The sequence below is a fragment of the Hydra vulgaris genome, chromosome 10 (assembly GCF_038396675.1).
Source record: "Hydra vulgaris chromosome 10, alternate assembly HydraT2T_AEP".
In the NCBI taxonomy this organism is placed as follows: Eukaryota; Metazoa; Cnidaria; class Hydrozoa; order Anthoathecata; family Hydridae; genus Hydra; species Hydra vulgaris.
Genome location: NC_088929.1, coordinates 7,457,206 through 7,470,811, shown reverse-complemented (window position 1 = coordinate 7,470,811; position 13,606 = coordinate 7,457,206). Strand labels below are relative to the sequence as shown.

The window sequence follows — 13,606 nt, the reverse complement described above, 5'->3', positions numbered from 1 at the left end:
GGCCGCAATATTTAATGTAAATATTATTTAATACCATAAACTTTGTAAACAACATTTTTCTCTTTGCACCTTTTATTTTCTAAAATACATAAACCTCCACTTTAATTAAATAAATGTCTATTATATCACATTATACAATTTTTTACAAGTTTAAACAAACGGTTCTAAGTTTGATATTAGTATCTAAATAGTGATTAAAATTTGACTTCTGCTTTTACTATTTTATCCAGTTATTGGCCCATCGTGAAACAGGGAGGTAAGGTAAGCTTTCTACCAATACAAAAGGTTACAATAACTACACATAAAAACGACACGGAGTATAAGATATTTATTCATTAAATTACTCTAAATAGCAGACATTCCGATGTGTTTCCAGAGTAATTAAAAAAAGCTCGTCAACATTACCTAGCCTTATATTTGTAACACCACTTGGCACTATACCTTGTCGAGTAACACTGCAACAAAGTAATACCCTCGGTTTGTAAGAAAAACAATCTTGCTTAACATGTTGCAGAATATATATATATATATGTATATATATATACATATATATATATATATATATATATATATATATATATATATATATATATATATATATATATATATATATATATATATATATATATATGAATATATACATATATATATATATATATATATATATATATATATCTATATATATATATATATATATATATATATATTAAATTGAAATATATATACATATGTATACATGTATATATAAATATATATATATATATATAATATATATATATATATATATATAAATATATATGTATATATATATATATATATATATATATATATATATATATATATACATGTGAATATATACATATATATATATATAAATATATATATATATATTTATATATATATATATATATATATATACATATATATATATATATATATATATATATATATATATATACATATTTATACAATCAGAGTATATATAAGAATTAACTATAAAGCTAAAAATACATAGAATATAAACGGGCATCTTTCACCGGGGGGCTATAGCAACAGGTGCGTTCAGTATTAATTTTTTTTAACTGATAGCCTAAGGCCAGGATTAACTTTCAGGAGAAAGGCCGTGAATAGAAGGAAGCAAAATAAATTCTTACGCCTCTGCTTTTTTCAAACACTAGACAAAACTCAGATAATGATTATCCGGTCAATAAAGTATTTTAGTAAATTTTACTTAGGGTAAGAAATAAAAAGAATTTTCTTTAATTTTAAAAAATCGTTAAAGAAAAAGTAAGAAATTTTTAAATTTATAACTTTCTTGTACTACAAATGTTGAAAAAGTTTTTCCAATCTTTTTAAAAGTACTAACTGCGTATTCTTGTTAATTCTATCTTCTAATTTTATTTTCTTTTTAAAAAAACAGCAACAAAAACACAAAAATATGTAACATTTTTATTTGAAAGTGTGTAATATTATTTTACTGGGATTTTTTTTTAAAATATCTCTGAATAATTAGATTTTTTGATATAATAAAGGGTCTTCCATTTCGTATTAATTACGTGCTTAAAATGTGGGGTGGAAAAAAGCTAGTGGGAATTTTATTCCTGATCTAATAAACAGGAGGGTGGGTAGTCTCAATAAAAGTTTGGGTAAGGACTTTTTTATAACACGAACACATTAAAATAGAATTTAATTATAGTGTGGCTTGCAATCAATTGTGCGTTTCTGAACAGCTATTTTATTTTTTGCCATCGTGAGGAATAAACGCAAACCTTTTTTTTGACAAATTAAAATCTAGGAGGTTATTTAAAGGTCAACGATTATTTAAGCCTGATTATAATAAAAGTTTTTACTTGTACAAGTGACTGATATAGTATGTGGTTCTACCCAAAAATATATGAATGCATACAAAGGTTTTCAAAGACATCAAGAATGTACACAATTTATCTCTCAATCACTCCTAAAACTTGATTTCTTGTTTTTAACATAAGCATTAAATTTCAAATTAAAAAACAACAACTATTTAACAAAGAAATGTTGAATTAAATCAAAGTTTTTTGTTTTAAATGTTATAAAAGTTTGTGCTGGTGAGTAGATTTTTTAAAAGTAATCTGTACTTATGCAGAAAGAGGGTTTTTTTGTTAAAGTCTCAGAGGGAACCAATGAAGGCAGTAAAACAGGAAATTCCTAAAATTTAAATTTTTAAAATTAAATTTAATCTGTTTAATTCAATTTTGAATTATATGATATGGGGTGAAAGTGAAAAGTAGGTACCTGAGGTTCCAAACAAACAGACATTTATGAAAACAACAATAAAGTTATAATAACAACATGCAAGGGAGGCCTGAAAATGCGGGAAGGCCTAATACTAACTTAATACAAGTATCTGCAATTAGGTAAAGAATTAAAAATATTTTTGACTAATTTTTCTTTAATTTTATAACAATGATCAAGTTTAAATTAAAAAAAAAAATTATCTTTAAAACAAAGTTTTTATAAACATAATTAATAGAAGTTTTTTTAAATGAAGTTTGAAAATCGAAATTAAATCGCTTTCCATGAACTAAAAATTCATTTCAATCAAATAAAAATAAAAAAAACAGCTTTTAATCAAATACGATATAAATAAAACAGTGAAGCATAATATATTTAATAAGCTGACCCTAAAACTGTTTATTGTATTATATAACTAACATTATACAATACAATAGGCTGACCCTAAAACTGATTTTCATTAATCTAACTATATGACACAACAAAAGACTATTTTAATAAATATAGAACTCTAATCATATTGTTTAACAGTGTTCAAGTAGTCGCCATGCCATTAATGTTTTAAAAAGATTTGTGGCTATGAAAATAGTCTTTTGTTCAACAAACTAATAAATGTAAATTTCTTTCACGTGCTTTTTTAATTTTGCATTGCAATGATTGAGTCTCGCAACTTTTCTTTTTCATTTTATGTTTTACAATAACGTCTCTGACATAAAAAAATGAACGAACTCTTACAAACAATGTAAGTAAGTGCTCTAGCAAATTCTTACTAACTTCAGCCCAGAAAAAAAGTTTTATACAATTTCTATAAGCTTTTGAAACATATGGGCTATAGAAATTCTGTAAAATTCTGTAGAATTTCAATAAAATCTCTGTTAATTTTTATAGAAATTCCTATAGAACTTTTTTTATACTTTTTTTTTCTATAGAAAAAAAAGTTTTATAGCAATTTCTATAGAAATTGATACACACTCTATAGAAATTTCATAAAATTTCTATAGAACTTTTATTGAAGTTCTATAAGCCATATGTTCAGAAAGCTTGTTTTATTTTTCTTCAAAAAATGTTCTCGCATGTCAGAAATAAATCTTAAACTGTATTATTCACTTTCCATAAACATCCTCCATCTCTAATATTTACAAGAGTCTGAGTATTATCTTCCAAAACTCTGCAGCGCAGCAAAATTGAAACACAATGTTAGCTATACATAGATGAATTTTTACTACTTTGAAATTTAAAATACATATTTCAAACAATATATCCAACAAGATAATGTATACTCTTTTTCTCTATATCAGTAGTTTCTTGAGTTTTATTTACAGTTTCAACGAAATTCGGTTTCACATTAGTAAGATAGTTTAATATAAAAGATGGCATTTCAGTGAGTATTACTTAAACTTATATCGCTGAAGTGTGAAGCTAGTAAATTTTCACTTAGCAGTCCATAATGCTCTTGATAAAAAAAATCATTATTGTATTTAAATTTTTCTATTATTAGACTTAAGTTTTTAGAAAGATTTCCAGCATCGTTTATTGATAGACTAAATTTATCATATGAAAAATGTTTTCCTATATCAAATGGAAGACAAATGTCCCTTTCCAATAAACTTGCACATTCTTCGAGTATGCTGTTTAGTTTAAGCGGGAAATTTTTATTTGAAGAACTTTGTTTATCATTGTTTAAAGAACAATTAACAAAATTTTAAAATATATGCTTTGATGCAGTGTATCTATTTAAACTTCTGATCGTATACTTTTAGACACTGACTACAAGCATGTTGCTTATCATTTATACAGGTATTAAGTTCAGAAACCTGTAATTAAATCAGTGTCATTGTTTAAAAATCCTTTTTCAACTATCTCAAACAAATATTGCAAATCAACATTTGCCTCAAAACCACAATTAAATCTTGCCATTTTTTTATACTTGTGCAGGTTGGCCGAGTCGTCGCGTAGTTTTTAAGTTAAAATCAAAAACAATAGAAACGATCCGTGTTTCCAAACTATGTATTTTTATGACTATGATATTTACAAGTCGATAATTTCTAAAACCTGTTGACATTGAAGGTTTTTGATTTTGTCAGTGACTGAAAAAGTTATTTTTTTAATTTTTAAAATTGATTTTTACTAACTTTTTTTTTTTTACTTTTGAGATATAAAGTTTTTGTTGATAACAAAAAAATATTATTAGAAGAAGATGGAGGGGGAGGATTTGAAGGGGTCTTGTTATGCTAGGGGTGGGTGGGAAAATTTTTCAAAAGTTAATAAACGTTTTTCCCCCTCCCTATCTTTATTAAGGACTCGCGAGTGCAAGGTATACTATAAAAAGTATTTATTTATGAACTTGTGTAATTTTTTGTTTGTTTTTAAATTTCTGTAAAATATAAAAATTTAAAATATATAAGAATACATGAAAATACGCAAACAATTATTTAAAGTATATTAAAATTTAAAAGTTAAACGTCAAAAAATTAAGACAGATAAGACAATTACAAGTATTTGTAAATATAACTTTACTTTCTTTTTTTCTTCGTCTAATGATTGGACTTTTCTTTCTACTTCTTCTTTTCAGCTCAGATAAACGTTTTAGATTGACATCGTTCTGCTTTAAAAATTCTTTAACATTTTGCCCACCATTTCGTGGCATTTTACTTTTATTATTAATAATATGATATCTTCTTGCAAGATCAGAGTAGTTATTTTTTTCCGCAGGTTGATAAACTTTTACCTCATCAAGACATGAATTCAGTTGGTCTTAATATGCATGTGATGTTTTTAGGTTTTTTTACACCGTATTGTAAATACATATGTTTAAATGCTTTTGTAACTGTTTTAACTTTACTTTTATATAATTTAAGTAAAATCACACACATGCACACACACAATTACAAAAACATATATATATATAAAGTGTTTACTGTATCTAACTTTTCTCTATTCTATAACTGCTCTGCTTTATTTCCTTTCATTTCTTCTGATGACTCGTTTTTTAATTTCAGTGTTTTGAATGAGCTTTTGTAAATGTTGCTCGAAATATGTTTTGGTAGTCCTAACCCAGCTTAGTTATAGTCGTGTTTGTAATCCCACTTAACATTAGCTGTTTATGTTTTAGAAGACCATTTTGGCTGCACAGATTGCTATGATTTGCTGCAATTTAGGAATTGTGATAACAAATACTTAAACTTGATGTCATTTTGACATCCAAAACAATCTTTTGTTTTATAATTTGCTTTTTATTTTTTACTATTTTAAACAACACCGTTTTTCTAACGAAGATTCTTGCATGAACACTGTTTTTATTGGTGGAAAAGTTTTTCCAAAAACCGAATGTTTTAAAAGTTTGTATTTTGAAACTAATAAACGATATGAGAGTGCAAAGTTATTATTTGCAATATGAAACTGGTTTTAAAGCTAATTATACTTGTATTTATACTTTCTTGAAGTATATGTTTTTAAGCTTCGTCGGATTTTCTGTCTATCTTTAAGTTGAAAGCATTATACTCAGGTGGTTTAAGGCCAGTCTCCATCATATTTGATTTCTTTAGTTTATTTACGGGTGACATGCTTTTTTATTGTTTATATATTGCGGAAGAATTTCAAAACGTTGATTTAAAATATAGCGATCACTTATTGACTTATTGAATCTGATAAAAAAAGATCCTGTGCTATCTTGAATTCATAACATAATGAACATTATGAATTTGGGTTAGGATTAGGGTCAGCATATAATATGAGAAATTCATAACATAATTCATTGGTAAATTTATAGATTTATTGGTAAACATCGATTGATCTATATTATATTATTTGGTTATTCTAATCAGTGTTATAATAATGTTTTTAATAACCTTAATGCAATATTGTATTGTGGAGTAAAGGTATAAATGAATAAAGAGTCGCCACCCCTAAGTGTCTATTTAAATTTGGGTATTGTTATTGTGTCCATTTGATTTTATTGATTCAATTTTTTATTAAACACCGCTTTAGTATCCTTAATGCTATTTTGCTAATGCTTTAAGTTTCATACCATACAAGTCTCAAAAGTTATTTATCAAAAAAAAAGTTACTTTTTTCTTCAAAAAATAGGAACTTGAATGAGTTGAACTAATAATTAAAATATAGCAAACCAAACTTTAATTTAAAAAACTATACTGCATAATAGAAATTAAACTAACAATATATGTAAATGCAAAAAGGTTCAACTTCAATCTAGAAAATTACAAAAAATCAATTTGTTACAAAAACTATTGATTAGCTAGATCATTATTATTAACTAAAAACTCAGATTGTTTTAATAATAACAAAATAATTTATTACAATAACTAAGATTTTTCTTTATAGTCAAATAGCATTCATTTAAAGTTATACTGTTACTCAAGTAATATACCAAAGCAGCGCACGAACTTTAATACAAAATCTAACAATTATTCAATTATTTAAAGGTTGTTTTCCCACTGGAGTGTACTGACTGGATAGACGATTCTGTAACCAAAGGCATTGTTCGATTTACCTTCTTAAGCGTAAACTAACTTACCTTTTTTTGGTGAAACCTATATTTATTTTCTAAACCAATTATTTTTATGGATCTCTAGATTTGAGGCATTTGAGGCAAGAAGCGCAAACCACTGTGCTACACCTGCTCAAACTGAAGTAGGAATCTATTTTAAGATTTCAAGGGGATGATTTGAATTTGTATTAACATACAATAATTCATCATTAATTTTTTAATAAGATTTTTAAAAATTTTCCGAGATGTTTAATGCAATATCAAGAAAATTCACAAACTTTAAATTAGTGTTTATTTCAACTAAAAGTTTTTGAAAAATTGAATAATATTTTTTTAATTTTTTTGAGTTGAGGCCATGACTTACTTTGCATTATTAATAAACCATCATTTTGATGCAGGTCTAGTTGGTTAAAACTATTTAGCTAGATTTTTTTAAATATATCAGTCTACAAACTTGCAAATTTCTGCGTTTTTATTTGCACATTGCATTATAATAATATAGGAAGGTTTTTCTGCATTGTTTATTTAGACGAATTGTGTCCATTAAAATTTCTGTGTATCATTTTCCAAGTTCTTTTGTTTTATCTATTTATAAGTATATATATATATATAAGTATATATATATATATATATATATATATATATATATATATATATATATATATATATATATATATATATATATATACATTTATATATATACATATATATATATAAATATATATATATATATATACATATATATATATACATATATATATATATACATATATATATATATATATACATATATATAAAAACACACACACGCACGAACTCACGCACACGCACGCTCGCACACTTACATATAACTTATGTAATAATTTGATTTCAATAAATCTTAAATCTAAAATAATAAATGTTTAATTTTAAAAAAAATTTGAAAGTTTTAAAAAACAAAAATAAAAATTATATGAAAGTGTTATTATAGTGCTTTGCGCGTTAAAACTTACGTATTTAGGGATATTTGGGTTGTCTATATGTACATATTGCATAAAAAGAAAGGAAGCTTGTGCTCCTCATAAATGTCATATTGATGCAGTAGTTTGAACAAAGAGTTCTAGTAAAAATCGTATTTTGTTTCTCAAAAACTGTTCACTTTACCAGATTCTAGTTTACCTTTTGTTCTAAAACGTTTTCGATTTCCTGTTAAATTGGCATAAATGATAATAAAGGTCAAAATTTGCGTATATCTAAACAAATTATGTATGTTTGTTGTGATGCTGTTTCAAAGTGCATATATTATTAAGATAATGTTTGATAAACTGAGTAAGAGCTATAATATAATATATTTGTAGAAAATTAAACTACGTGGTTTTCAAAGCTGTGCTATATGGTACTGCAGTTATACATAGAAGTTTTTCGGCAAAGTAAAACTATTATTTTTTCATATAAGCATTGTAAACAACTTTTTGTTGTGTTGTTGTAATAAGGGATGCAAATCATAAGCAATCATTTAAAAATAAAAAACTTTGAAATTCAACTACACTCTCAAATTACATATGTTAAACTTTTAGTAAAAACTTAAAACTTTAGTTAATTTGGTTTATCCTAAAAACCCTGCTTTCAACAACACAACAAAAAAAATTTTACTTTTTTTATTTGAAAAACTAATGATTTTACTTTACTTAATCGCCTAAGAGCTACTGAATAAAAAAAAAACTGATTTTTTAATGCAGTCACGAAAATAAATATTTACTTAGCAACTCAAACATAAAGACTAGATACACGTGCTCATAGCAATAGATGCAAAAATCGCGTAGTTTTATTTCCTATAATTTTTTTTTTTTTTAACATCTTCGCTTCCAACAAGGCTGCAAACAGCCACTAATTAAAGTTGGAAGTTACTGAAAGAGAAAAGATGAAGATTGTAAAGCAAGATAACGATTGACGGACGACTTAAAGGATTGCAAATGTTATGAATCAAAAAAGCAAGATGAAGGAAGCGAATTCCAAAGAACTGATGTTCGAGGAAAAAAACTAGACGATTAAGCGTTTTTGGAGCAATTAATAACAGTCACAGGAAAAGGATGACACTTAATTGAATGACGAATAACACGAGAATGAACTTTAATAGATGAAACACAAGAGACGCTAGAGACGGTCCAAATATGATTACAATGCGTTTTTGCACCTTGTCTAAAAGAAAAAGGGCATCATTAGAAGATCCGCCCAAGATATTGCAACAGTATTCCATACAAGGCCGGATTTGAGATTTATGAGATAGAGAATAGAATCCGAAGTAAGAAAATGTCGAGCTTGATAAAAAGATGTAACCTTAACAGATGCTAATTTTGCAACTGACTTGATATATGGTTTCCAGGAAAATTTGGAAGTAAGAGTTAATCCTAGAAGATAAAGAGTAGGTGACTCATCGAGTACATCACTGATCATAAATATAAAGATCTAAATTATTGCGATAACGATTGGCTGAAAAAAATTGAGTAAAAACCATTGATTTAATTACTCGATTAAATTATTCGTTTTTTAAAAAAACTGCAAAAACGCAAACTTAATTGACCAGATTGTTTTAAAAAACATTCTGAATGTTTTTAACAATATAAACAATGTTTTAATTTTTTTTTTTTAATAAAATGTTTTTATTATGGTTTTTTAACTGTAAATCATGGGCGGAGTGTTGCTTCATCGACTATCTTATAGCCTGACTCACAACAAACTGCTGCTACATCGACTGAAAAATAGCCTGACCCGCAATTGAGTGCTGCTACATCGACTATATCTTAGCCTGACTCGCTGGGAGTGCTGGTACATTGACTGAGTGTTTTGTTGAGGCAGGAAGTCTATCAAGTAATAAAAAAAAAAAATTCCTTTCCTGCATTTAAAGTTTTATTTTTTGTTAACAAAATGCGGAAAAACTTTCTGACAACCAGTTAGGAGTTCTATATACATATATATATATATATATATATATATATATATATGTATATATATATTCCTTCATATCAACAAAAATGACATTGTTCTACAAAAATAAAAATACTTTAATAATTGTTTTAACTTGGTAAGATTTAAACAGATTAAATATTTTTCAAAACACGCAAATAACAACAAACTTATTTTCATTAAAACTACAAATGTTTGTTTTATTATTGAACTATATGTCAAAATATATATGGAGTAACAAAAAGTCATTTAACAAATTCCCGATTAAAATTACTAATACTTTACGTCAAAAGCCACACTTTAAACAGAAAACAACGAAATTATATCTAGGCATCCATCTTGCTGAAACTTTGTTTGGACAGCTCGTATAAATTATCTTAAATGATAAAACTTAGGCTAAAAACTAAAAAGTTAGGCTATAAAGAAATCAAATTTGTTAAATATAGTAAAAACAAATTTTTATTTTGTTCATTGTCATTAAATTTATGCAACACAACTTGATGTATTACAAATCAAAATAAAACTAAAGAACTCTTTAATAATGAAAATCATGACAGAACCATATTTAATGCAGATCGTCAAACACACTCCAAAGAGCTTTTAATAAAGCTAAATCTGCTTAATGTCTTAAATTAGTTTAAAGTAAACATTTTATATGTTAAATTCTCCTAACAACTGAGTACTTACTTGCTAATTAGTAGCATTTGTTTCCATTTTACTTTGAGTTTGTTGTTAAGAGTTTTAAATGTTTACAGCTTATGAGTTAAATATTTATTCGTACTTTAAGTGCTTTAAGTCTCTATTTGTTTAAGTAGGGCTGTATATCATCTGTATAATTTGTAACAGGGCTTATTGGTTCAAATTTTTTTTCTTTGTGATATTACTTCTTAGCTTTCATGTGAGTCACGGTACTTCTTTTTTGGGGTAGGTTGCCCAAAGGACTAGGACCATCTACAACTTATGAATAAATTTTATCCAAAAAAAGATGCATTGAGCAAAATTTATGACCTGCAAGCATATTTTTTATAATTTTTTAGTAGATAGTTCAAAAGCTATAAGTATGTTAATATACTACTATGTTTTTATTCATATTTGTGCATACTTCTACATTTACAAACCTTCGCACTAAATAATTACTTTTGAAATAATAAATATATAATAACTTTTTTAAAATTTTTTCTGTTTCAATTACATCTAAATTTTTTTTAGGTGCCACAAAAAGTCCAAAAAGTCTTATCACTGAGTCCCACACATGAGCATTTAACCGCAAGTTCACGCCTCCTTCCTAACGGCTTTTGCAAAACTAGCCTAAGAGGTGGTGTATGAACCACGGATCCTGTGTTTCTGAGCCAAGTGCGCTATCACTCCGCCACTGCTGCTTAAAAGGAGTACATAGCGCATAAATTTTCATAAGTTCAAGTTTATATTTTATGTAAACAAATAATATTTTCTAATTACGTATAAAACCCTCATAAAACTAGCAAAACAAATATCAATTTATTGAGTCGAGTTTCTGCTAATATGTTATCTAATATGTTTTTCAACATTTAAAGTTTTTACTACTAAAACAGTTTTCAATTACTAATCCAACAAAACTATTAAAAACAAATACGGGGAATGTCGTCTCACATGGTCAAATGGGGTACCCATTTGCAACGTGCTAAACTTCTACGTTGTCACGTTTAGAGGATAACATTATTATTATATCTTAAACCTTAATATTGTGTAACAAATTATACAAAAGCAAATTTGGACTTTAGGCTTTATACATCACTTAAATAAACGGAGTGTTGGCAAACACCAGCTAGTAAAAGCACGTTAAACGAGCTCTTTAAAATTTACTTGGATACATAAAAAATAATTAAAACAACGCCACATATTCAAACATAATCGAAAGTGCACGTTTTTTTATTGAAAGAGGGTTGAACTACTGCCAACCATTGGCTAAATTCTGAGCTCTTTAAACCGTCTAGTCCTTGAATAAACTTGATAGCCTGCTTTAATAGCTTAAAGTTGTCCGGTTTACCATATACAGGGATACCTGTAAACCCATATGCAAACACACTTTAGCAGTTGTGGTAAAAGCTCTGCCTCAGAACCCAGAGGTCCAAGATTTAACGCTAGTTCTAGTACAATAAGCCGCATTGGTAAGGAAGGAGGCTTGAACTTTCTAATTATATGCTCTTCTACGGTGCTTTGTGATAAGATCGTACTGCCAATTGGGAACACCTTAGTATTCAAAATTAAAAAAACATACTCACACATGTAAATACATACATTCATGAATAGATACAGTTCATTGTTTTAAATTTTTTTTAACAAAGGTAACGATGGCTCTTACAGTATGGTATTGCGAGAGAGCGATTTAGAGTATTTTCTGGGTGCTGATTATTCAAGAATAATTAGAAACCACAAAAACATTTACGAATACTTGAATTCAAAGCGAAATGAGCTTTTTGATTCTACGTACCTAAATATAGCTACAAAGGTAAAGGAGGCAAAGAAACTTCACAAAATGGGGAAGGATTTTGTTAAAAACCTGAAAAACTTAAAACTAAGAAAAATAAAAGATTTTCTTATGGAAGCAAATTCAGTTTCAATCTAATTGAAATGTAAAGAATGAAAAATATTGGATGAAAAATTTAAATTAATATGAAGTTGATATTATAATTTTGGAGAAATATTTGCATCTTATACCATTAAAAAAATTATCTTCAAGTTTTTAAATGATTTAAACTGAAATTTGGCTGATGAAGAAAGTTGCTAAACACTGATTCGCTGTATGAACTTTTTTCCAAAACACTGATTTGCTGTAAAAACTTTTACTTTTTGCGAAGTAAAAAAGTTATCAAGCTCTTGAAAAGTACACTCAAGCAAAAAACTTTGCTTAGCAAAGTACTGAATTAGAAAGTACGGAAGTAGTCGAATTTAGTCGAATTTAGTCGAAGCAAAAAATTTTGCTTAGCAAAGTACTGGCATATTGGTCGAATTTGTGAAAAAGTGATAAACTGGTACCAAAGAAGCGCACCTTTAATCATCCATGTAGTTTATAAGGTTCATTAATAATAAAACTTCGTGTTTTTTAAATATTTATTTTAATAAGCAATTTTATGTTTTAATTTTATTTCTGTTTATATATTACATATTTGGAGTCAGTATTTACATTTCGCTGTTATACTTAAAGGAAAATTTCATTAAAGCTTTTTTAAGAGATTATATAGAAGTGCTTTTTTGAAGTTTGAAGTTTTAAATAAATAAAGGAAAACAAATAACAAAATAATAAAGCTTTTGAAATTATGACTTTAATAATATTTTTAGTAAAGAAAATTAATCTTTTTATTTTTAGTCTCTGTAATCTTACCAGAAAAATGTTGCGTTATGTTGTTTACTTGAATGTAAAAATCAAATCAGCTATCATATTTGAGTAACATAACTAACTAATATAAAAAGATAGTTAAATTATTAATTTTAAATTTTAATGTTTTTAGTGTGTAAACTTGGCTTTGTACACTACTTTTATTGAGTAAAGGTTAACTTAGAATAGCAAAATAATTTATTTTTTAAACTGTGCTTTGTTTGTTTATTTTTGTTTTTATGGTTGTTTTTTTTTCTTGAGAGAATGATTTTTTAAATTAAAAAAAAATTTAAAGTATTTGAATAATTCTTTATAATTTTGGAAATTTATACACAATTTTTAATAATTATTTTTAAGAGACAACAGGTTCTGCATTTTAAACTACTTGTTCATTAGAAACAACTTATTTAGTGCCATTTTTTGCTAGTTTTAGGACAGAATTAAAAACAGGAAACAAAACTTTGGGCAAAAGTCATATTACTGGTCTTTTAGTAAAACTAATTCAAGTACAATTAAAGTTAGCTGTCTAT

At 26.4% G+C, this 13,606-nt stretch overlaps 1 protein-coding gene across 1 annotated transcript in view; it reads left to right on the top strand.

Moving 5' to 3' along the window:
- LOC136085763 (repetitive organellar protein-like) overlaps nt 1-13,373 on the top strand; it is a 163,691-nt gene extending 150,318 nt beyond the window's left edge. Inside the window, exon 6 of the mRNA XM_065807180.1 lies at nt 12,046-13,373. Coding sequence (XP_065663252.1) covers nt 12,046-12,326 — 281 coding nt within the window. The 3' untranslated portion in view covers nt 12,327-13,373. The remainder of the gene's footprint in view (nt 1-12,045) is intronic.
- The last annotated feature ends 233 nt before the right edge of the window (nt 13,374-13,606 follow it).